Consider the following 25,884-nt stretch of genomic DNA (forward strand, 5'->3'; position numbering starts at 1 on the left):
CACTGGCTCTGTTCCTTGGTGAACGCATGTTGTGTGCATGCTCTATATAAAGTCTCGCTATCTTGTCTTTTGCGTGCAGTATAATCGGAAATTTCTCGACTTCGAAGTTATCTGGCGCAAATTGCAATCTTCCGCATGACCGAAGCATTCCATTGTTGTCCAACATTGGGTTGAGTGAACGGATTTTGCACTTTGAATCTATCCTGGAACCACGTTTCAGGGCTTGTATTATTGAGAAGAAAAAATTTTGCTGCGACATTTTGATCAGCCAATTTCTAGCAAGAATGACGTCTTCCGTTATATACTGCTGATCTTTAGGCCTTTGTTTTCTGATCCAAAAGACCAAATTGAAGACTGTTGTTAAAATCAGGAGCAACTTGTTCCAAGTTGTGAACCGTGTCAGGTCGATTATTTGCTCCGAAAAATTGCGTGAAATTTCATGCGTTGCTAACACATGTTTGGAGAGTTTTTAGGAACACTGATCTGTCTTGAGGAAAGAAATGCTGGCGCTGTTAGCCACTTGGCTGGTTTTTCGTATAGATTGAGACCATGGGTCCCGTGGTCAGCTGGATTTTCTTTGGTGGTAACGTGTTTCCATTAGTAAGCATCAGTTGATGCAAGGATTTCCTCGAGGCGGTTCGCAACAAAAACAGGTTGCCTCTTAGTTGTGGATAACCAATCAAGTACTACTTGACTATCTGTCAAGAGTGTAGAACGAGTATTGTGAAACGATGACTCTTTCATGATGGTTGAAAGAATGCGCACTCCGATGACTGCGGTTGCCAACTCTAATTTTGGTGTGCTGATTTGTTTGATTGGAGCAACTGTGCATTTGCCTATTAAGTAACAAGTTTCAACATCAGTGGCTAAGTTAGGAAATGTTTTCAAGTATGCAACGGCTGCAACTGCTACAGCTGAGGCGTCGACAATTACATGAATTTCATTTTCACTTTCTGGTGAATGGCAACTCTTATTGAGTGTTCTGTTCAATGTCACTTCTGGTGAAGAAAAGTATAAGTCCAAATTCATTTGAAGTTGTTTAACTACTTGAGGGCAATTTGTTCATCCCATTTTTTCCCAAGTTTCCACAGTTCTTGAAGAACTATTTTGAAACGGATCGTTGGTGGCGACATTATCCCTATTGGCTCGAAGATCGAGGAGACAAGACTAAAGATCTTACGTTGAGTGTACGCTAAGGCGTCTTTTGGAAAATCAATGAGGGGTTTCATAAAAAAGCAGTCTTTCTCAAGATTCCATTTAACACCAAGAACTCGAACAATATCTGTCTGGTTGTCTTTGTCTTCTGGAGGAATTTGGTTTAGGACTATAGAGCTGTTTGAAACAAATTTTGTGAGTCGAAACCCAACTGTTTTTTGGGCAATGTTTTGTGTCAAGAACTGCCTTACCAGCGTCTTTTTCCGTTGCATGTGATTGGATGTAGTCATCCATGTAAAAGTGCTTTCTGATGGCTTTGAGGGCCTCTGGGAAATGTTGAATGTTCTCTTTGGCACAATGGTTAAGAACGTATATTGCGCACGAAGGCGAGCAATTTGCTCCAAAGATGAGTCTGGTAAATTGGTATTGTTGTACCTGATTGTCTGCTAACCGGAGAAATCGATGAGCAGATTGATCAATCTGATGGATGGCGATTTGCATAAACATGCCTTTGATGTCCGCAAGGACTGCAACGGGATGTTCTCGAAATCTCATCAGGACACCAAAAAGGTTATTAAAGAGATCGGGTCCTGTAAGAAGGTTTGAATTAGGCGATTGGCCGCGGTATTTTGAAGCGGCATTTGCAACTCGGCGGACATTTCCTGGCTTATTGATATTTTCCACAGGTATGGCAGGTACCAAATTCTGTCTGGTTGAGGATCTTCAATTTTCACCGGTTTGACATAGTTTTTCTCAAGGCCTGTCAAGAGAGTCTTATTGAATTTTTCTTGCAACAAAGGTTTACGCTGAAGGCGTGCGTTGGGTCTTTTGACTTGGTTCAGTGTAGAACAGAAGTTGTTTTCCAACTTTATTTCTGATTTCCAGGGCAGTTTGATTTCATATCTCTCACCATTGTGATTGATAGAGTTCTTCAAAATATCAAGAAACTGTTCTTCTTGTTTTGTGTATACTTGTTCACGGTCCTTCTGAATTCCATCTGCTTCAATACTCCAGAACTGTTGAACAAGTTCGTCAAGTCCGGGTTCATCTGTTCTGTTTCTTGACACATGGAAAATGAATTTCTTCTTCTGCTGACTTGCGGGCTGCTGAGTGGTGGCAGAGATAAGGTTCTCATATTCACCGGCGAGGGTCCAACCAAGTTTACTTTTCACACCAAACGGTTGATTTTGATTGCCAGGTATAACATGTGTAGGGTAGGTGAATGCGAATGCTGGCGCTGTTAGCCACTTGGCTGGTTTTTCGTATAGATTGAGACCATGGGTCCCGTGGTCAGCTGGATTTTCTTTGGTGGTAACGTGTTTCCATTAGTAAGCATCAGTTGATGCAAGGATTTCCTCGAGGCGGTTCGCAACAAAAACAGGTTGCTTCTTAGTTGTGGATAACCAATCAAGTACTACTTGACTATCTGTCAAGAGTGTAGAACGAGTATTGTGAAACGATGACTCTTTCATGATGGTTGAAAGAATGCGCACTCCGATGACTGCGGTTGCCAACTCTAATTTTGGTGTGCTGATTTGTTTGATTGGAGCAACTGTGCATTTGCCTATTAAGTAACAAGTTTCAACATCAGTGGCTAAGTTAGGAAATGTTTTCAAGTATGCAACGGCTGCAACTGCTACAGCTGAGGCGTCGACAATTACATGAATTTCATTTTCACTTTCTGGTGAATGGCAACTCTTATTGAGTGTTCTGTTCAATGTCACTTCTGGTGAAGAAAAGTATAAGTCCAAATTCATTTGAAGTGGTTTAACTACTTGAGGGCAATTTGTTCATCCCATTTTTTCCCAAGTTTCCACAGTTCTTGAAGAACTATTTTGAAACGGATCGTTGATGGCGACATTATCCCTATTGGCTCGAAGATCGAGGAGACAAGACTAAAGATCTTACGTTGAGTGTACGCTAAGGCGTCTTTTGGAAAATCAATGAGGGGTTTCATAAAAAGCAGTCTTTCTCAAGATTCCATTTAACACCAAGAACTCGAACAATATCTGTCTGGTTGTCTTGGTCTTCTGGAGGAATTTGGTTTAGGACTATAGAGCTGTTTGAAACAAATTTTGTGAGTCGAAACCCAACTGTTTTTTGGGCAATGTTTTGTGTCAAGAACTGCCTTACCAGCGTCTTTTTCCGTTGCATGTGATTGGATGTAGTCATCCATGTAAAAGTGCTTTCTGATGGCTTTGAGGTTCTCTGGGAAATGTTGAATGTTCTCTTTGGCACAATGGTTAAGAACGTATATTGCGCACGAAGGCGAGCAATTTGCTCCAAAGATGAGTCTGGTAAATTGGTATTGTTGTACCTGATTGTCTGCTAACCGGAGAAATCGATGAGCAGATTGATCAATCTGATGGATGGCGATTTGCATAAACATGCCTTTGATGTCCGCAAGGACTGCAACGGGATGTTCTCGAAATCTCATCAGGACACCAAAAAGGTTATTAAAGAGATCGGGTCCTGTAAGAAGGTTTGAATTAGGCGATTGGCCGCGGTATTTTGAAGCGGCATTTGCAACTCGGCGGACATTTCCTGGCTTATTGATATTTTCCACAGGTATGGCAGGTACCAAATTCTGTCTGGTTGAGGATCTTCAATTTTCACCGGTTTGACATAGTTTTTCTCAAGGCCTGTCAAGAGAGTCTTATTGAATTTTTCTTGCAACAAAGGTTTACGCTGAAGGCGTGCGTTGGGTCTTTTGACTTGGTTCAGTGTAGAACAGAAGTTGTTTTCCAACTTTATTTCTGATTTCCAGGGCAGTTTGATTTCATATCTCTCACCATTGTGATTGATAGAGTTCTTCAAAATATCAAGAAACTGTTCTTCTTGTTTTGTGTATACTTGTTCACGGTCCTTCTGAATTCCATCTGCTTCAATACTCCAGAACTGTTGAACAAGTTGGTCAAGTCCGGGTTCATCTGTTCTGTTTCTTGACACATGGAAAATGAATTTCTTCTTCTGCTGACTTGCGGGCTGCTGAGTGGTGGCAGAGATAAGGTTCTCATATTCACCGGCGAGGGTCCAACCAAGTTTAGTTTTCACACCAAACGGTTGATTTTGATTGCCAGGTATAACATGTGTAGGGTAGGTGAATGCGAATGCATTAACACCGAGGAGGGCGCCGATTTTGCCATCGGAAGTATTTGGGAAATGTATGTGGCGCAAGCTGTTGAAGGCGTCACAAATTTGATTAAGTTCAAAAATTTTTGCATCTGCGACGTTCAGGGACGGTGTGCTGAACGTTCGAGAGAGTTCAAACGATATTTCAGTTGACTTATATGGAGTTATTGTGACTGGCTCAACAATTTTTGAGAGGGACATGCTGTTCTCTGTATTGAGAAATTGTAGTGGCACTGATTGTTGAGTTTCACGGGGAAGCTCAAGAAATTCAGCGATGGCGTCCAATACAAAGCTGAATTGGCTACCGGGATCTATGAGGGCGTAGGTATCGAATGCTTTATCCCCCTTGAGGAATGAAACCGGAATAAGCTGCAATTGCTCATACCAATTTTTCGGTGTTTCTGAACACTGGTTAATGCTGAACGATTGGTTAATTGCATTGCCGTTTAAATTACGTCGTTGGACGTTTTGATGGCTTTGTTTGTAGAAAGTTTGTCCATAACGGCTGTTGGGGGCTTTGTTTGTCTGACTTTTCTGTTGAAAAGATGTATTCGGATTTTGACTTGAATCTTTACTACTAGACGAAGCTGTTGGATTGCTACCAGAAACAACTTCAGTTGAAAAGGCTGCTTTAGGGCGTTTGATTTGCTTGGCAGGATCATGAAAAATTGTGTGGCGGAATCCACTGCAAACATGACATCGTTTTTGCGATGGGCACGATTGTTTGTGGTGTTTGTTGATCAAGCAGTTTGTACACAAATTGTGTTGGCTGAGAAGGTTGTAACGATCACCTGGTGAGCACAACTGATACTCAGAGCATGTGGCAATGCTGTGTTCTTGTTTGCACTTCTCACAAGATTGTTTTGTGTTAAAGGTTTTATTCGGAACGTTTTGTGAAGTTGACGGTTGTTTTTGCTGAGGCGCAAAGTTCCAATGTTTTCTACTGTTTTCCGCTGATGCGTTGTTGACTGACAATGGGAGGTTGCCATTGTATGGCTTGGTTTGCAGGTTGTTCGAGTTGACAAATTTTGAGGCTTGAGAACTGATGGTTCTTTGATTGTTTTCTTGACTCACTTTGTCCTAGATTTGAGCTTGGAGCTCTAAACATTGTTGAAAATCCACTAGAGTCGGGTCTCAGCTGAGTTCGGTAAGACAATGTTCAGTCCATTTCAGAACCAAATGATGTGGTGTTTTCTCTTTGGCTTTCTTAATGAGTGTTGTAGAGTGGAGGTCTGCTGTAAAGCCAAGGTGTTGGAAGGCTTGCACAAGTCTTTTCAAAAATGAGGAAAAGGCAAAGAAGCTTTGCTTGTTTTGGAAGTTCATTTGCCAGATTTTGAGCTGATTAATGAACGCATTAACAAATATAGTACGATCACCGAAATGTCGGATTAGTTCATTCAGTGCTGTCTAATAATAAGATGGATCGCAGGAGTAAGCATGAATCAAGTCCATTGCTTTCCCACTTACAGAATTCTGCAAATAGGTTATACGATGCGTGTCTGTAATGGAAGTGTTGTTGTGAATCATTGTGTTGAAGTTATTGATCCACTCGTGGAAGTGGATAGGGTTACCATTGAAATTCTGAAGTTTCAGAGGTAGCAATTTGATTGAATGTTTGAAATCAATATTTCCGCTTTCCCGTGTTAGATTACTGTTCGAGTGCACTGAGCTAACATGTTGATTGACAGTGGGTAGTAAACTCTGGTTGATTAAAAGCTGGCTGAACTGATTTTGTCCAACAGGATTTAGCTGTTGATTAATGCACATTGGGCCATGGATCGTGGAAGTTACTGGGGCTTGAAGGTTTGATTGAATTTGAGAGTCAGGAACAAACTAGTTGTTACACGAATGACTGGGTTGTGCCATATTTTGATAAGCTGAGAGGCCTGTGCTGACGAGGTTGTGTTGACTCTTCACAGGTTGTGGAAATTGCAGAGGAGCTTCAATTACGTTTGATTGTGAAGCTACCTGGTTTGGCAGAAAATTAGGAGCTGCAGGATTTAAGACGGTATTTTGATGCAGTTGTTCCATGAGTTGCACGGTAATTAGAGGGACACTTTTGGAGTGTACCCCAGTTATAGGATTAATACATTGATTGGATTGTAGGCAATTGTTTTCTGCGACTATTTTATCAGTTTTACTTGGAAGATGTGAGGTTCTCTTTGCCACTGTGGGTAACAAGGGGAGTTTTGCAGATCACAATTCAACAGTTGACTATCGAGGTATCCACTTGTTCCTATCTGAATTCGAGAAGGTCCAAAATTTTGTTTCAGATTGGGAAAATTATGACATTGAGGATTTCTGTAGGCATTTGAATCCTGATTGTTTCTTTGCTTTGGCAAGTTTAAACTAAAGGTTTCCTCCAATGCCGAGTTTTGGGCAAATAGACCATCTGCATGTAATTGAATAGTTGGATCTGCCAAATGGAAGGGGTTTGAAAGTGAGTGATTACTGGAAAGGTTCAAATTTCGGGTTGGCGGCAAAAGGTTCTGCGACGTGTTAAAGTTGTCACTCAAGTTGATTTGAGCTGTTTCAGTTTCGAGGACATCTCTATTTACCAGATTAGAGGCAATTTCTAGTTTCCCTAATCTTTTTGGAGATGTGAATTCCTGGTTGGTATCTTTGTCAGAGTAGGGAAAAGGATTGGGAGCATTTGTTTGTTTTCAAGGCTATTTTTCGATTTTAGAAGACTTTCACGAACTTCCTTTTTAGGATTTCTTTGGTGGGCTTCATGCACATGTTGAATTTGAAGTTCTGGTTCATTAGATGTTTGTAGTAACAATGATGGTTGTCTTGGCTGTGGTGGTATTGGGGGCGGTTGATCGATGATGATACTGCTGGTCTGCTTTTCTTCTATATCGCGCTGATGCTGGATTCGTTCCTTGTCGTCACTGGGCGCAGGTGTTGATTGCCGAGAAAAGTTTCTTCTGCTGGAGATCATGCTGACATCATCACTAATGCGACTGGAAGATTGACTGCGCTGGCCATCATCGTCCAACAGATCGACTTGCAGTTCCAATTCATTGAGTCGAGTTATTAATGTCGTTTGCCTAATCAATACTGATGATGCAGTACTTTGATGTGGCAGCTGTCTCATCACTTCCTCTGAGAGTTTCTTGAGCTCCACTTCCTGGCCTTTGATCTTGTTGATCATCAAAAAAAAATGATCGGCAACTCCTTTTCTGCTCCACAGTTTTCTCAAGGAGACCGATCAGTTTCTTCATTGACATTTCTGTCTCTTTGAACATATTGATGGCAAACTGACATTCAGCGCTGTTCTGCTTCGACATCTTGGTGGCTGTTGCTTTTTTGAAGCTGATTGTTGATGCTGTTGGTGAAGAAGCTCGTTACTGAAGGTGAAAAACGGCTTTGAGAACCGGAGCGACGCCAATTTTTGATTTTAAAAAGGTTGTCTAAGGTTTGAATGCTAATGATCCTAGTTTTTTCTTGTTCAAAAGACCAGCGATGAAACTTTTCTCAAAAATGATGTCCTAGGATGTGTTTTGTGTGCTTAATCTAGCTTTTTGCACTAAAAAAACCTAAAAGCTTTTCCGAACGTTCGCCCGTTTTAACCGATTTTCGTTCAACAGACCTAAATAATTGATTGTTTTTTGTTGAAACAACACAAGTTTCGCTTAAATAGCGGGCTTTAGCTGTTTGAACTAGTGTGTGCGTGTGTGTGTGTGTGTGTGTGTGTGTGTGTGTGTGTGTGTGTGTGTGTGTGTGTGTGTGTGTGTGTCTACTGTGATTTACCGGAAAACTGTGCCTTGCTACAATTATGCAGTTGAACCAATATTAGACCAGAACTCAAATAATTGTTACGATAAACTCCTTTTTCTTGAAAACTTCAATAAACTCGTCTGTTTCTCTCAAATACGAATAAATTACCCACCAGAAAGCTTATAAAGCTACCCAAGAAACTTTTCCTTAGCTCCCTAACCCTAACCGAGCACTATGATTAATAAATACCTCTCACAGTTTTTTGCGAACTTATAACTTTGAAACCTGTTCTTTTTCTAGGAGTTTATTGTTGTTGTGACGGCTAAAGATAAAAAATTTGTAAAAAGGCGATGCATTTAGGCAACAAGAGTTTCAGAAGGGCTATTGAATGCTAGAAAATTGCAGAGATGAGTCAGATTGTGGAAATCTTTTGAACTCTTTGGTGTATTGTCTTTTTACGGGTTTTGCAAAAACTTTTTCGTTTTCTTTAAAACTGTGTGACTTTATCTGTTGTTTTTCAATCTTTCTTCGATAGATAACGTCTGAGATCTGCCTTTCAAAATAACTGAGAGTAGGAAAAAATATCAAATTTTCTGGTGACTACTGGAACCAATTTTCTTCGAAAACTCTTCTTCTGCTGATGGTAACGTCTGAAACCAATAGGGATAAAGGGACTTCGTAGACGGCAACGTCTGAAATTGAGGAGTTCTGCAAAAGTTCAAGTTTGGAAGTTTTTTAAAAAAATTTGGAAAAGTTTTTGAAAAAATTAAAATGGTATTTATTTTCGTCAAATGAAAGTTTTGATATTTGGTGTGGCGCCTAAAGACTTTCTATTTACTTCCCTATACAGGTGAAGCTATCAAACCAACTGACAATGACTTTTTTAGGGGTTTGTTTAGGGGTTTATTTGACAATTTAAATGAATATTTCGTCAGAAAAATAACTCGTGTTTTTGAATTTTCTGAATTCAAAAATTTTTTTTTCTGACATTTCTTATTGATATGAAACCGATGTGATATATCGATCAAAGTGACTTTTTGTTTGATCAAAATCTGATTCAGAAGAGTGGTGGTTTAATAATTTTTTCCGCAATTCAAACGGATATGTAGTCAGAAAACTAAATTGTGTTTTTTGAATTTTCTGAATTCAAAAAATTTTTTCTGACATTTCTTATTTGTATAATGCTGATGTGATATATCGATCAAAGTGGCTTTTTGTTTGATCGAAAACCAATTCAGAAGAGTGGTTTAATAGTTTTTTCCGCAATTCAAACGGATATGTAGTCAGAAAACTAAATTGTGTTTTTTGAACTTTCTGAATTCAAAAAATTTTTTCTGACATTTCTTATTTATATAATGCTGATGTGATATATCGATGAAATTGGCTTTTTGTTTGATCGAAAACTAGTTCAGAAGAGTTGTTTAGTAGTTTTTTCCCCAATTCAAACGGATATGTAGTCAGAAAACTAAGTTGTGTTTTTTGAATTTTCTGATTTAAGGAACAATTCTCTGATTTTTGTGTTGTTTTTTTTGTGCAGATTTTTCTTTAAAAGTGAGCAAATTGCCTTTACTCGCTTTCAAAATAATGAAACTAGTCAAGGTTTATGAATCGAGTTGCTATAGTAACAAAAAAGGTTTTTTGGAGGACAAACATCAATTTTTTGGAGGCTTTTTGTCGAAAAAATTAGAAATTTTGGATGGCTCTAACCGGGGAACAGGACATCAGAGGTAACGTCTGAGACCTCGGGCGGACTTCTGCTGGTGACGTCTGAAACCAGTAAAAAATAGATCCTCTCGTTGGGAAAACCCAAACTTGGCTTTGTCGCTGAAAAAATTGCTTGTCTTTTTTTTGTGTCTTTTCTGCGTCTTTTCTGTGTCTTTTCTGTGTCTTTTCTTTGTCTTGACCGGCTGCTAGCTTTCGGGTTCCGTTTACTGTGCTCGGCACTTGATGGTTGCACTGACCGCTGATGCTTTCTTCAGTGCGTCGCACAAGTTGTGGAACAAAGAAACTATTTGCCGGTAACAGCGGAGACTTTTGTCCTCAAAATTGTTTTGGGGAAAGAAGGTTTTGTTCTTTGAACGAGGGGTAAACCATAAAAAGTAAGAGAATGTAGATAAGTATTCAATTACATTGTTCTAGACAGTTTGTTAAGTTTTTTATATCAGTTTTAAGTTGCGGAAACAACCAACTCGTTTTGGTTGCGATAAGGACAAAAGTCTATGTTTTTTCAAGTTTCACTTCGACTTGATTGTTGCACGACAATATATATATATATATATATATATATATGGCCCGTGTAATTCAAGCTCCGTTCTCCTTCCCTTATATGGTAATAATCCTCACAGGCGGAATAGAACAAAGCATTAGCATATCCGCTTCAAATTGGTCTCTCCGCATGCCAAAAGGTTACAAAACGGACTCTATTCGTTATTAATATGTGTAAAACTACTCGTCTCTGAAATATTTCACATTGGCCTTGATGATTTAGCGTCATGAGACTCAATTTTGAGGTTAAGTGATCGAAGCCAACTTTTGCGACAAAGGTAAATTTGTAATGAATTTTATCAAGTTTTGTTAAGCCAAAATGGCTAAACAAAACTCCGGTCTTATTGAGACCGGAGTCTTATTTCGAGTCAAATTTTTTAATATGCGACATCTGTCGAGCATGGTTTTTCATATTAATAGTCGTTGAGGTCAGTTTTTCGTAAGTCCAGTCACAAACAAGTGCAAAAATTATCTGTTGAAATACACACAAGTATATCTCGCAAAACTTTTGTACAAAATTGAAGGAAACTGCGTTTATGACGAACAAACATGGAAGAGCTCGACGGAATCGAACTTGCAAAAATAATTGTATGTCAAATATGTATGACAATATAGCCACCGCCTTGAAAGGTCTTTCAAGATAACCATCGTCCTCAAGATCTTGCTCGATAGCAATTCGCAATTTGTTTGAGAATCCAAGATAATCATCTGGTCTCGACTAGGGAATACATTTAAAAAGAGCATTACAGTGTAGGATATTTCAACAGAAGAACCATTATATTAACTGATATGTATTACTGAACGATAGATTATAATATTTCAATAGGTTTTATATTTAACCATGCCTTTATATCAAATTTTCTTATTTTAGTTAAATTTTAATTAAAATCTATTGGTTGTGGAGCTGGCTCTTAATGTTTTATCACAGAAGCAGTCAATCATGGCAAAGTCGGAAGCGATGTTTTCAGTTTTTCTGGCGCTTCAAATGCCAGATTTTATAACAGGTCATTTTGGTAGAAAGTACAACAGCAAGCTCCCGGGTCGAGATTTCAAATTTAAAAAGTGAAGTTTGATGTGGAAGCAATGGGAAAAAATTTTTCGCCTCAAGTCAACCCGGGTCGAGGAAAAATTGGAAAAAAATGTAAGATAAGCGGTGAAAAGTTGTTTTTTTTTCACCGCAATTTTTGTACATAATTTTGCCGTGAAATGCGCTGAGTGCGGTGAAATTATGTAAGTTCATCGCTAGAGTAAGCGGTGAACTTACAAAAAGTCACCACCTTTCACCACTTACTACAATTTACCGCCTTTCACATACTCGAACCTCTCACCCTTTGCATGTCGATCACTTCTTCTTCAACTGCGCAACTTCACACCAATTTCTAGTATTTTTTTTTGAATTTAAATCAAAATCACTCTTCTTTCTGTAACATGCGCGTTGAATTTTTAAAAGATTTGTGATTTGTAGCGGTGAAATTACATATTTTAGCCGTGAAATGTGGCGATTTTTTGTAAGTTCACCGCGTACTCTAGAGGTGAAATTAGATAAATTCATCGCTTAGAAAAAAAATGTTGAAAGGATGAAAGATGGGGGTGTAATTTTAGGAGAGTTATATCTAACATTTCCTCCCTTACTCCCCATCGCCCCCTTATCTTACCTCTTTTTACCCCCCCCCCCCCAAAAAAAAAAAATGCCGTAATAATCTTACATTTTTGACTTTTTCTGAGAGGTGAATTTATGTAATTTCATCACTAAGTTAAGCGCTTGATTTATGTAATTTCACCGCATTCACCGCTTATCTTACAAAATTCCCCGAATTCATCGCTTATCTTACATATAATTGCGTGGCGGTGACACCTCGACCCGGGAACAACTTAAAGAACTGAAAGCATTAAAACATTTAAGATTTTTGAAACTTAAGCTTTATAGTGGTTTAATTTTTTTCATCATTGTTAAATCAGGATCATTGCTCTACGCTTACAAAAACTCGCCTGAGCAGTTTCAGTGGTAACACCTCGACCCGGTTAATTTGACAAGTATAATTATGTTCATATTGAGTACAGTGAGTTGTAATCTCGATTCGAAGGGTCCATAAGAGTGTCTAAAATTTCCCCATTCGAGTCCATTATTTTCATCAACTCAATCCGTCTCTGGATTGCTTCTCTCTTGTTCTCCACCCTCGTGAAGGCGCTTTTATGTTCTTCAGGTTTGTCACTCTTTTCTTTGGGTAATCCACGGTATAGCTTCAGCTCTGGATATTTGTCAGTTGCTGGTGAAGAGTCTCCCACTGTGCCATCCGTAGCCGGTTTTGGTGTTTTAATGGTATCTAAAAGGAGTTATACGGTACAAATCATAACATCATTAAATAACTGATTTAAAATAACTTGAACTTCATTTCAAGCTTAATTAGTATTTTAATTGAATGTGTTCAAGGTTTTATTTTCGAATTTTTTGGATATGTTCGACATCTGAAACGGTTACATCATAAAAATTATTTGACCTATGGCATACTGTTACCTCCCGTACAGAACTCGCAGATGCCTATAGACCTGATTCAGAGACTTTCCAGAGGCCACGTCTTGGCAGAGAGAGGTCAAGTCTTGGCTCGAATATCCAAGACTTTTGGGACCTCCATGTTTAGGATGGAACCAAGACTTGAGTTCTTCTGGACATATCAGAAGCCAAGTCTTGACTTTCTCTTTCAGAGCGATGTTTTATATAGCAAAGAAAGGATGCAAATTTTTTTTCGCTCAGGTAAACGCCTAAAGATATTTGAAAAATAATAATGCTATTGCACTAGAATTATACTCTCAACGTTTGGCCAGCTCTGAGCAGAGATAATCCAACCAAGACTAGGATTCCTCTGTCCAGAGGAAAAAATAAAGACTGTTAAAATTTATTAAACAATATCGCCAGACTACAATCCCTGTACCGGAGGCGAGGTAAGTAATTGTTTTGTCTAGCATCTCAAGACTTAAGAAATATTGTTAATGTACCCAAGAACCTAGAAAAATTCACTCTTCTAAGTCTTTGCGCAGAAAAAATCGGTCTTGGATTTTGTTCTCTTTCCAGTGGTGTCTTAAGTCTTGGGCCCTCTCTGCACACTAAGAGAAAAATAAGCTTTCGGTCACTTCTTTGCAGGGACATCTACGGGCAGAGAGCACTAAGACTTCGTTGTTTCTGCCAATAACTTCAGAAATCGACTTCCTGTTCTATTAGCAGACGTATTATTGTATCCCCAAACTGACCTGGAACTCCTTCTGAGTTTTTTTTCTGATTCAGGGCTGTTAATCTCTGTTGATGTGAAAGATGTAACGACTGCTCTCCTATCAAAGTCAAGGAAAACTTTACACCGCCCAGTTCATTTCAGCGGTTTCAAATCTGTCCGGATATTGTGTTTTTGCAGTTAATTTTTTTGAACTGTATTATCCGCTATACTGTAGATTACCGTTGCATTACTTGTTGCTCAATTACAACTGATAACTAACTGCTCAGCTTTGCTGTATAACAAATTGTTTCTCTCAGAATAACAAGCAAATCGAATTGAAACAGTCAAATTTTGCTCAAGTTTTGGTTAATAACTCAAGTTATAATTCGAATTTGCAAAATCCCGGATGTTTAGCTCTAGGTAACTGTCTTAGATACTGGTTAGGGCAAATAATTTCTATCTCTGATGTATTAATATTTTCCGAGAGTTTTTCCCGATAATCAATTTTAACAAATGTAACCAAAATCGCACTTTGTGCTTCTCAGCGCACTCAATTGCTCAATAACTCAATTTGTGATTTATACTAGGCCAGTTAGCTACGTTAATGCCAGTAAGAGAAACAGTCTTTATGCTTTGCACAAAGTTTCTCTTACTTAGGAACTCCGTTCCTCAGAAAGAAATTTTGAGAATATCAAAGTTAATTATCTTTTCACAGGTCAAAGTAAAGTTAAAACTGTACAACCACTAGTATAATCTTCAGAAACAAGACACAGTAACAAGTATTTTATCGCTCAAGAAAATGTGCTTCAATACGCAGTGTATGTCAGATTAGTAAGACAAAATTAACAAGTTTCAACTGATTTTTGGTACTTTTTCGAGCTCCTTTTTTGATGCTAGTCACGTGTGTTTACATGTCAAATCCAACTGTTGATTGGTTGTAGATAATAATGTCGACAGAAGGTGAACACTTTTCCATAACGTCACTTTTTCAGTGCAAATTTAATGTCATGGGAAGTTTGTTAACCATGTAGAAGTTTTGTCGAATATTCTGTGTCAATAACAGGTTGATTCGCAATCCAATCGCAAAGAATCTGATGCAATACTGTTAAGTCGTAGTAAAGTTTTGCTGGGAGTTGAGATAGTTCGAGTTTGAATTTCACTTCATGTATGATGATTGTGTACTAATAATAGTTGCTAAATATAAATGTTGAACAAAATGAACAAATCCGTATGGCTTCAGTAGAATGTAGCCTTAAATTTCGCTCTTTATGCTACTCTGGCTTTAATGCTTGAAATGGCCTTGAAGCGCTATTCAATTTGGTTTTTGAGTTAGTCAGCTCAACCACAACATCGCCGGCCCTGTTTTTTTCGCAAAAACATCTTTTTCAGGGAGTACTGGCGCGAGCTTCACTACTGGTCTCTTGTACACTCCGTCGGTCGTTTGAACTATCGCTGATCGGATCACACCATCGGACCCATTGATGGTCTCTGTAACTTGACCTAGATTGTAATATCCACGCTTATTGGTGTCTGTGATCAACCAAACGAGATTGCCTTCTTTAAGGGTTTTTTTCGCCGTAGATTGCCATGTTTGACGGTTATTCAGAGTTGGCACATATTCTTTCCGAAATCTGTCCCATATGAGATTTGCATATGCTTGAGTTTGTCGGAAGATTTTTCGATGATCAACAAATTCTTCTGCTCATGGTAGGTAGGGTAAGCAAACATTCCTGTTGCCAAGTAAGAAGTGATTGGGGGTCAATGCTTCTAAGTCCTTAACAACTGAACTGACTGGAGTCAGCGGTCTTGCGTTCAAAGTCTAATCAACAATACACATCGTTGTTGAAAGAACGCCCTCGGTGACTGATCTGTTCCCAAACACTGCATACATTGCTTTCTTGCAACTTCTTACCAACCGTTCCCATACTCCTCCGAAGTGAGGTGATGCGGGTGGGTTGAACTTCCATCTGATTCCTCGTTGAATTAGATATTCTTCGATCCCTTTTTGTTCCATGCCGCAACGTACTCTGCAGACTCTCTTTCAGCTTCAACAAAGTTTGTCCCGTTGTCGCTGATAATTGTACTTGGTTTACCTCTTCGAGCAATAAATCTCCTTGTTGCATTGAGACAACTATCTGTGTCCAACTTGGGTACAACCTCCATATGCACCTCTCTCATAGTTAGACAATTAAAGAGACAACACTATCGTTTTTTCGTTTCCTCGCCCATTCTTCACAATGAAAAGGCCAAAGTAGTCCACTGCAACATTTGTAAAGGCTGTTGAAGCATCTAACTGCTCTTCGAGTAGATCTGCCATTACTGGTGCTATCAATTGTGCTCTGCCTTTTTTGCAGGTAACACACTTGTTTCTTATTGATCTTAAGGCGTTCCGTATGCCTAGGATCCGCATTTTCTGCTGAACAATGTTTCTTACAAGCTCAGTGCCTTCGTATTGACTGTCCTTGTGCTCATTTCGCAAGAATAATTCAACGCATGACGTTTCCATTGTAGCAAAATTGGATGCTTTACATTAAAGTCCAATTGACTTTTGACTATTCGGCCCCTGGCTCGAATGAGTCCTTCTTCATCTAGGAATGGGGAGAATTGTAGAATTTTGCTGCCTTTTGGAGTTGCCTTTTCAGCTTTGAGAGATTTCATCTCTTCACCAAACCGTTCTTGCTGTAGTAGTTTGAAGATAGTTGCCTTTGCTTTTTCTCTTTCTTCAATGCTGACTACGAGTGGCGCTGGTTTGCGTTTGTCAATGCTCGCTGTACGTATTCCACTGCATTTACCAGTCTGTTGAAAATACCGAATTGTCCCCGCTGAATAACAGCTTTCTTCTCTTCAGCCTGTATCATGAAGACTGATGAGGGTATATTCTCTTCATCTGATCCAAAGATTAGGTCCACTTGCTCTGGCCATTCCATTCACTTTCTGGTCGTTTCAACCAGGCCGGCCCAGTGAGCCCCTCTCTTCTCTTAAGTTCCTCGAAATTGATCGCTCTGGTGCCAATGTCCGCTGGGTTGTTGATACCGCTCACATGATTCCACTGTGAAACATCAGTTGTACCTAGTATCTCAGCCACTCGATTGGCCACAAACACTTGTTGTTTACGATGGGAACTGTGTATCAACTGCAATACTGTAGTTGAGTCTGACCAACAACTGCAACTATTTATCTTCATTTCATGTTCTTTGACTATCTGTTCTTTCAACCTAACCGCCATGACTGCCGCTTGTAGTTCCAAAAGTATTGAAAGATGCCTCATCGGGCCACTTTGCATATTCCAATGACAAATGTTAAGTCAGTTGAGTATTTTTTTGGCTGTGAACGTAGATAGGCTACAGCACACATCGTGTCTTCAGATGCGTCAGTAAACACATGAAGTTTGGTTTTATCACTATCTCTGTTGACGTACCTTCTGACGATGCCTATTTCAACCACTATTGGATGTAGTTCTTTCCATCTCAGAAATTCTGGTTCGTCACCAGGCTCCACTTTGTTGTCTCAATATTGCCCAATCTTAGTCCAGATGCCTTTAAGAAGTCGTCTCATGTGAACACTGAACGGAGAAAACAATCCAATCGGGTCGAATAATGAAGATACCAAAAAAAAATCTTCCTCTCGGTTATAGGTGCTTCAATTTCCTTGTTCGTGCCTCTGCACACTTGAAGACTGTCATCAGTAACAGTCCATTGTAGTCCTAGTATTGAGGATCCCGCTGTATTGGGTTCCAATTCGACTTGCTTCGTGTTGCTGATTGACTTCAAGTCTTCTGGGATTGCTTTGGTAACTGCATCGTTGTTGCTTGTCCACTTCATCAATTCAAATCCATATCGTAAGAAAAGAGGTGTAGTTGATTGAAAACTTCAGTTGCTTCTTCAGGGATTTCTACTGATTGATGTCAGCTGTCAGGGCTATTGGTCCTTCATGGAATCTGAATACTGTTCCAATCAACCCATGTAGCAGATCGGGTCCTGCTAGTAGCTTATCATTTGGGCATACTTCTTTGTATTTTGAGGCAGCATTGCAAACATGTCTTACTTTGTCATGCTTATTCGGGTTTAGCACTGGATTGTGGGGCAAATACAATTCTTTCCCGAAGCTGACTTTCACTTCGGACTCTTACAATTTTTTTTACGAATCCTTTTTCTACATCTGTATCTATTGATTGTTGATACAAACTCTTCAAGTATGGGTCCCTTTGGAATCTTTGCTCCAGTGAGTAAAGCTGACCCAAGGCTGATCTGTAGTTATTCGGTAGGTTTGGCTCTGTTTCACTCCACAGAATTCCCACTTCGAACCGCTCGCCTGTGAATTTTGTCCTACTCTCTAGCATCTTCTGTGCCTGCAGTTCCCTCTTTGACTGACTGACGACGTTGATTTTGGAGGCATAGGTTTCTATGTCCCACCAGGTTGGGATATTCTCAGCCCCTTTCATATCCTCTGTGAAGGCAAAATGACAAACTTTTTGTCTTCTTTGCCCATCATGGGTTCACTGACTACCCATCTCAGCTCTGTTAGAACGGAGAAAGGTTCACTTCGTGTTCCTATCTTGTAGTCCAATGGGCGTTGTAGCTTATAAGCATCTTGACCGAGGATGATGCCATTTTCCATCAAGTTGAAGATTTTATTGGGTTTGAAGTTTTGAAGCTGATTGAAGCTTTGCTTCAGCTTGTGGTAGTAGTAGTTTGTGTTCCCAAAGGAAAATGACGGGTGTGAAAATGCTTCGATTGAATGCACCTTTGAATGTAGCCCCTTTGTTTTGAGAGGAACCTTTTCTGTCTTCAGATCCTTCGTTCCGAGTATGCCAGCTATGTTGAGCGTCACATCGGTGCCTTGGGCTCTTCACTTCTCTTGCACACTTTGATCGATGAATGAAACCGTTGATCCACTATCGAGGAAAGCATATGTGTTCAGCCTGTTGCCAGCGCTCTCTATTGAGACGGGAACTATCTGAAGAAAGCTAGTAACTTCGTTACTCTGGTTAATTGTTGCTGCGCTTACGTTGACCGCGTGATTGCCCTCGTCAATTGTTTTCTGAGTGTAGCAATCGCTTGTGCTTCTTAATGCATCCAATGATACCGCACGCCCTGACTTTACAATCTTTGATTGCATATCCTTTGCCTAGACATCCGTAACATAAGCGTTGCTTCCTCACTGCTGCGTACCAATCATTCGCACTCGTGTTCCTGAATAGTGGACAGTTCCATATTTTATGAGTGCCATCAGCTAATCAGCTAGCGGACAGTACTCACTTTGAGTTTGCTTCGTTTCTTTCACGTTCGAACTTGCACTAAAGTTTGATGTTTTCGAGAACCGTTTGTCTCTATTTGTGCTTCTTCGGTCTTCTTATCTTCGCTCTCCCTTGAAAGCTGAAAACCCTTCGTGCACGAATGCTATCCTAGATAGCCACTTTTCAAACATAATCAGATCAGGCCAATCTTCATCTTTTTGATCAACATAGAACCATTTCTCTTTGAGAACTTGGGGTAGTTTATCTACTGCCTTATACAGTGTCGAGCTCGATTGCAGATTACCAATCTGCTTGTACTCTTTGAGCACATTCACAAAGTTTGAGACTATAACTGAGATACTGATCAGACCTGATGAGTTGTGATGTTTAACCTGTTTTGCTTTGCGAAGACTCTCCAATTGCGCATCAAGGATCACATAAGGCCTTCCAAATTTCCTTTCCAGAATGCTCCATGCAGCACCATAGAATTCTCCAGAATAGCCAATTCCAGAGACTGCTGACCTTGCTTTGCTTGTCAGTAGAGTCTTCAGATAGCTCATGTTCTCTGAGTCTGGTATTGGACGTTGATCCACTGTAGCAATGAACATACTAGACCACTCCGTCCACTGGAGAGGGTTTCAATCGAAGTTGTTCAACTTCAGCTTTGGTAGGTTACTACTATCTAAATAACCAGTGTTATATCGTAGACCAGCTCTTGGTGAAAACGTCTCGGTCTTCAACACTCGAGGACCGGTCTCGTGAACTGCGATATCGTGAGAATTGACTATGCCTGTTCCTTTCAGGGGTTACTTCGAAGCAAGCTGTTGATCGGTCTGGTGTTAGAAAGTTGTCAATCCTGCTGGCCCAGTCTGAGACATCTCTCTTCTTTGGGGTCCAGTTGAAGGGTGATTTGTCTCGCGCACCAGTTGATTGAGAACGAGCATCATCGTTCTCTAATGCTAATCTCTTCATTTTGCGCTCCAGCTCGCGCTCCTCCTCCAGTAGTTGATGCATGGTTTCCAGTTCCTTCATTTGCATTTCCAGCTCTAGCCTCCTCCGCTCGAACCATGCCTGTTCTAGTCGCACTTTGGTTTTGAATTCAACATTGATTTTATTCATCCTTTCCTCGCGCCTTTGCTTTGCTGAAGATGTTTCCGAAACATTCTCCGTCTCTTGGCCTTTTGCTGTTACTCCCTTTTGCACTGTTTGAGCAACTGGGTTGTCCGTTGGGTAGTCGTTATTGCTCTCGCTGTTGTTCACTGCTTGAGTTTTGTTGCTTTGCTCTGCATTCATTGCTGGTTGCGTGCCTTTGCTTTTATATGCAAGCCAATGATACTCCAAACTTTGCACTTTCTTGCTTCTTTCAGATGTTCTTCAACAAAGTTTGCTTTATAGGGCACAAGCTTCTTGTTTCGTTGCTGCAGTTGCTTGTGTATTTCTTCTTCTAGAAGGTGAAAAGTCTTTTGCTAGAGCACCTTTAGTTTGTTGGGTCGATCTGAATCTTCAATTATTTTGTAGCCAATCCCTGTTTAGTGTTAACTTCTTCCGCGAAATCTTGGAACTTCTTGCCTTGCCGTTGATTGAAGCCCCTCTCTGCTGGTTGTGCCTGAATTGCTTGGTTGCTGTTTGCTTTGCTTGTCCCTTTTCAGCGAAGTCAACTCTTCAACGTGTTTTGTGAATTGCACTGCCACCTTTCGCTCTGCGTCACTGGCGTTGCGCTGTTGATTCGTTTCATTGTCTTGGGGGTTGCCTTTGTCACTCTCTTCATCAGATTTGAAAGCAGTTTGCCTTCCAATGTCCGGGTCAGCGGACCAAATGTAACAGCTGCTCTCCTATCAAAGTTAAGGAAAACTTTACACCGCCCAGTTCATTTTAGCGGTTTCAAATCTGTCTGGATATTGTGTTTTTGCACATAACTTTTGTGAACTGTATTATCAGCTATGCTGTAGATTACCGTTGCAATACTTGTTGCTCAATTACAACTGATAACTAACTGCTCAGCTTTGCTGTATAACAAATTGTTTCTCTCAGAATAACAAGCAAATCGAATTGAAACAGTCAAGTTTTGCTCAAGTTTTGGTTAATAACTCAAGTTATAATTCGATATTGCAAAATCCCCGATGCTGAGCTCTAGGTAACTGTCTTAGCTACTGGTTAGGGTGAATAATTTCTACCTCCGATGTATTAATAATTTCCGAGAGTTTTTCCCGATAATCAAATTTAACAAATGTAACCAAAGTCCCACTTTGTGCTTCTCAGCGCACTCAATTGCTCGGTAACACAATTTGTGATTTATACTAGGATTCGTTAAAACCAGTAAGAGAAACTGTCTGTATGCTTTGAACAAAGTTTCTCTTACTTAGGAACTCCGTTCCTCAGAAAGAAATTTTGAGAATATCAAAGTTAATTATCTTTTCACAGGTCAAAGTAAAGTTAAAACTGTACAACCACTAGTATAATCTTCAGAAACAAGACACAGTAACAAGTATTTTATCGCTCAAGAAAGTGTGCTTCAATGCGCAGTGTATGTCAGATTAGTAAGACAAAATTAACAAATTTCAACTGATTTTTGGTACTTTTTCAAGCTCCTTTTTTGATGCTAGTCACGTGGGTTTACATGTCAAATTCAACTGTTGATTGGTTGTAGAAAATAATGTCGACAGAAGGTGAACACTTTTCCATAACGTCACTTTTTCAGTGCAAATTTAATGTCATGGGAAGTTTGTTAACCATGTAGAAGTTTTGTCGAATATTCTGTGTCAATAACAGGTTGATTCGCAATCCAATCGCAAAGAATCTGATGCAATACTGTTAAGTCGTAGTAAAGTTTTGCTGGGAGTTGAGATAGTTCGAGTTTGAATTTCACTTCATGTATGATGATTGTGTACTAATAATAGTTGCTAAATATAAATGTTGAACAAAATGAACAAATCCGTATGGCTTCAGTAGAATGTTGCATTAAATTTTGCTCTTTATGCTATTCTGGCTTTAATGCTTGAAAAGGCCTTGAAGCGTTATTCAATTTGGTTATTGAGTTAGTAAGCTCAGCCACAACAAAAGAGGTTGAGCTTTATCATTACTTTACAATAACAGAATCGAAAAGTCATATCTAAGGATATCGACGCTTATATATCCGATCTTCTTTAACGCAAAGGTAGACAAATTCGGACTTAGCATTTGATTACGTCAAATTTTCGGATTTCTTTTTAAAATCTCGCAAAATTTAGTTCTAAAAGGTTCTCGGAAATTGAATGACGGAAATATTAAATTTTAATGACTTCCTGTTGATTTTTATTGTTGCTGTAAATTTTAAAAATGTTTCTATTATATGGCCAACAACTATACAATGTCATGTGATGCGATGAACCTTTTATTTGGTGGTTTTGTAAAACATAATGACATCCTAGTTTTCATTATTTTTTGAACTGGCGGTTTTAAATTAGACTCCATTTAGTACAATTATTGGCTCCACGGCTGCTATACTCTTGCACCATGAATGTTTTCAAATCAAATCAAAATACTCATTTTCAGACTGAAAAGTACCTCACCGATCAGATTTCACATATAAAATTGTTTTCTGCAAACTGTTTTGCATAAGAATTGAAATTGCTTATTGTTCTCTACTTTGTGGCTCAAAAGAGCTAGAATGAAAGTTAGTTCAATAAGTGAATACTTAAGCCGAGTATTTTACGCAAAATTCCCATCATAATCTTTTGACAAATAATCTTTTATTCCATTTCAAAAATTTTTCAATCATTTTTCTGCCGAAATCTGCTTTTTTAATCTATGCTAAGGTAAACTCCAATTCAGCACTAAAACTAAAAGTTTGTAAGTACGTAGTAAACATTTTTCCTTGTTAAATGACTATCAATGATCTGTAGAAGAAGAAGTTCCTTTGATAGTGAGCAAGAATTATCAAAAAATCTTCCTATTGATTGGCCATTTGTATAGAAGCTCGGTACGAGAGCGAAACGCCCCGTTTAAAATTAAGAGCTCCCATTTCTTTGGAATTTACATGCTTTAGTCGCTCAATATAAAAACTGCTCAGACTTTTCTTCCTCTCATGATTGAGTTCGATCTAATTCCATTGCCGATTTAGATAACTTTTCGACCTCGAAGTTGACTTTCTTAGCCATTTTGGGGTGCCATCCGGAAGTGACCTTTGATCAGACCAAGTCCAACGCACACGGTGTGTTCCCAGACCAAAATTACACGGTCTGGGACTTGGTTCGAGCGCACAATAGTATGATCAGAGGTCACTTCGGTCTGGGGATGGTATGATTAGAGGTCACTTTGGTCTGGGGATGGTATGATCAGAGGTCAGTTCGGTCTGGGCATGGCATGATCAAAGGTCACTTCAAGATGGGAATGGTCTGATCAGAGGCGGATTCACGCGCTTTTTAGTCTGATCAGAGACCATTTCGAGCGGAAGTTTTTGTTTGTTTTTTTTTGTTTTTTTTACCGAGAAATGTTGGCTCTGCCAAGAGGCAACAAAAAGCAGCATTCTGATCACAGACACATTTAAAATCTGATGGCTTCGATCAGAATCAAAGGAGTCCAGCTGATAGAAACTGCTATAGTCCCCTTAAAAAGAAATTTTATTAAATGTTGAAGACGACGTTTTATATGGAAAGCTGTCTAAATTCATGTATTGAGTTCAAAATAAACACTTATTGTATACTAAATAAATTGTTTCTCAGCAGTTGGGTTTTCTTTTCTTTAGCAATAATACTTTTAGAATGGTCGTTTCTTTAGATGAATTTAATAAAGCAAGCATTAATTTTTATGAAATGAATTTATTATAACAAAATTCGTTCATAGTGAAAACCTTTCACTGATCAGAAAATTTCGAGCGCAATTGAGTCTGATTAGAGGTTATTTTGAGCGCACAGTAGTCTGATCAGGAGTGACTTTTGAGCGCGCAATAGACTGATCAAAAGTAATTTTGAGCGCACAATCGTCTGGACGATGATCTGGGTTTGGTCTGTGCCATGGTCGCAAAATCGTCTAGACAATGGTCTGATTTTGGTCTGATCAGAGGTCCTTTCCGTCTCCAGCGCAAATTTTTATAATCAGAGGATACTTTGGTCTGGAATGGTCTGATCAGAGGTCACTTTCGGATGGCACCTCAACCTGGGTAGCTTTCATCAAATTCTTAAAACCGTTGTAAGCGAATTATGAAATGAAGTATGCAAAATTTACCATCAAGTATTGTTTCAAATGTTAAAAATTCACCCTGATTTGATTTTCTTATCTAGACAGTAAAAAGTGGCATGATCAGATAATGGCCACAGGGAAAATACAGAACTTAAATATTATGCTTTGCTGATTTTTTATGTAACTATGAACCGAGTGCCTTTTTACGAGGAGACTTTTTCAATTATTCTTTGAATTTATTTTACTGATCTGATCATAAGTTTGCTCGACGGTTATTCGAAGAAATTCGTGCCCGAGGAGGATCTGTTTTGTCTTTAAACATTGACAAATGTTTACCTAGCATGTACCTAGCATGTTGAGAAACATTTACTTCTCTTTTATATCAGCTTACCTTTGGTTGAAGTAGGACTAGGTTTGAGTTTGAGTTTCTCTCTGAGTTGATAAGCATGTTCACGAGCAGCCCTACATTCCTGGATAAGGTCGTCGGCCTTTGGAATTCCAGCTCCTTTCCTACCAAAAAAATTTACAGGTTTCATATTGTAAGTATGCCCATGTTGTTAGCATCAAATAAGTTTCTAAATTTCATTTGTACTATTTGACAATTCTCGGTATTGCCGGAGAAAACGCGAGAAATGTTGTGAAAAAAAATTCATACTCATGCCGCAATCAGAAATTAGGAACAACTCACAGATTGAAGTTTTTTAACCGTTAAAACGCTGAATGAAGTTAGTATCGTAAATGTTTTGAACGCGTGTTATTTTTTTCAGGGGGTTAAAATGAAAACGAACTATTTGCTAAGCAGATTCTGGTTATCCCTTTATAAGAAAAGAGTTAAGAAATTGTTTGCTTGAGAGAAGGCAGATCAAAAAATTTTTTACTAACCCAGAGAAACAAAACTTGATACACCTCGCCATGACATACAATATCTTGAAAACTTGAAATCTCTTGACAAGACTTTGATAGAAAAAATTATTAAAACACCTTGATAAGATTTTATCAATACATGTCAAGAAGTTCTCTTGCGTAACTTGCTAAAATCTTGATAAAATTTCACACATAACATTTTTCGAATCAAATTTACGGTGGAAAATTGGGCCAAAGTGTATCAACAATATTTCCGGAAACTCTTTTTATTGAAATTGAGGCATATACTTTGATCTATCAAGCTGTTTTTAAATGTTCTTTAACCAAAATATAAAAATGTTTTCAAAACTTCACTTTTTGGAAAATTTTATCTACTCCAATCACCCGTTGTTGAGAAAAAACTGCTCTAGCTCCAAATGAAAATGAAATGCGACGACTGCAAACGACAATCTTCCATCGTTGTACCAATGCTTCTATGCTTATATCCAAAAAACAACACACTAATGGAAACATAGAGTCACGTAAAAAATGGACCGGTTGAAAACATTATTGAACCTCAGTATCTCAAAATGTTTATTTAGATTTCAGCTGAGTGGATTTTGTGATTGGTTAAGAATTTGAAAGTTTTGCAGTAATTTTGTGGCAAGACTTAAGGTATGTTAACGGGTCATGAGTTATTGCATTCACCTAGAATTTTTTAAATAAATTCTCCAAAATAGTTTAAATTATTTTGGAAAAAATTATTAAAAATTCTAAGTGAATTGCATTTACTCTTCATGACCCGTTAACATTCAACAAGTCTTGCCAGAAATTTACTGCAAAACTTAAAACTCTCAACCAACCACAAAATCCTCTCACCTGAAAGCCTAATAAAAAATCTTGAAAACAATATAGCCAGTTGTAAGTAACGCTCCACATTAGTCGCTCCTATCTATTACAATGAGAAGAACTCTATGCTAGGTAGACTGTTTTCGCTTTTATCGCGGAAATTTCTCATCAAGAAATTTACTCAGACCTCTGAATTTTATCAAGTCTGGATTAGTTGTTCAGATGTCAACTTCAGAGAAGGACTTTGTGGTAGCATGCAAATTTTCTGCTGGTAAACAGACATGCAATAATCAAGATTTAAGAGATTGTTTGGTGGAAATT

At 38.9% G+C, this 25,884-nt stretch overlaps 1 protein-coding gene across 1 annotated transcript; it reads right to left on the bottom strand.

The window, feature by feature from the left end:
- Positions 1 to 12,186: 12,186 nt before the first annotated feature.
- On the bottom strand, positions 12,187 to 24,381 carry LOC142356313 (uncharacterized; the record flags this gene model as incomplete). The annotated part of the gene is made up of 2 exons (XM_075408248.1): positions 12,187 to 12,596; positions 24,263 to 24,381. Coding segments are annotated over 2 exons (397 nt in total), but the record flags the coding sequence as incomplete, so codon positions are not given.
- Positions 24,382 to 25,884: the final 1,503 nt, after the last annotated feature.

The sequence above is a fragment of the Convolutriloba macropyga genome, unplaced genomic scaffold (genome assembly GCF_964194025.1).
Source record: "Convolutriloba macropyga unplaced genomic scaffold, txConMacr16.3 SCAFFOLD_2287, whole genome shotgun sequence".
Taxonomy (NCBI): domain Eukaryota; kingdom Metazoa; phylum Xenacoelomorpha; order Acoela; family Convolutidae; genus Convolutriloba; species Convolutriloba macropyga.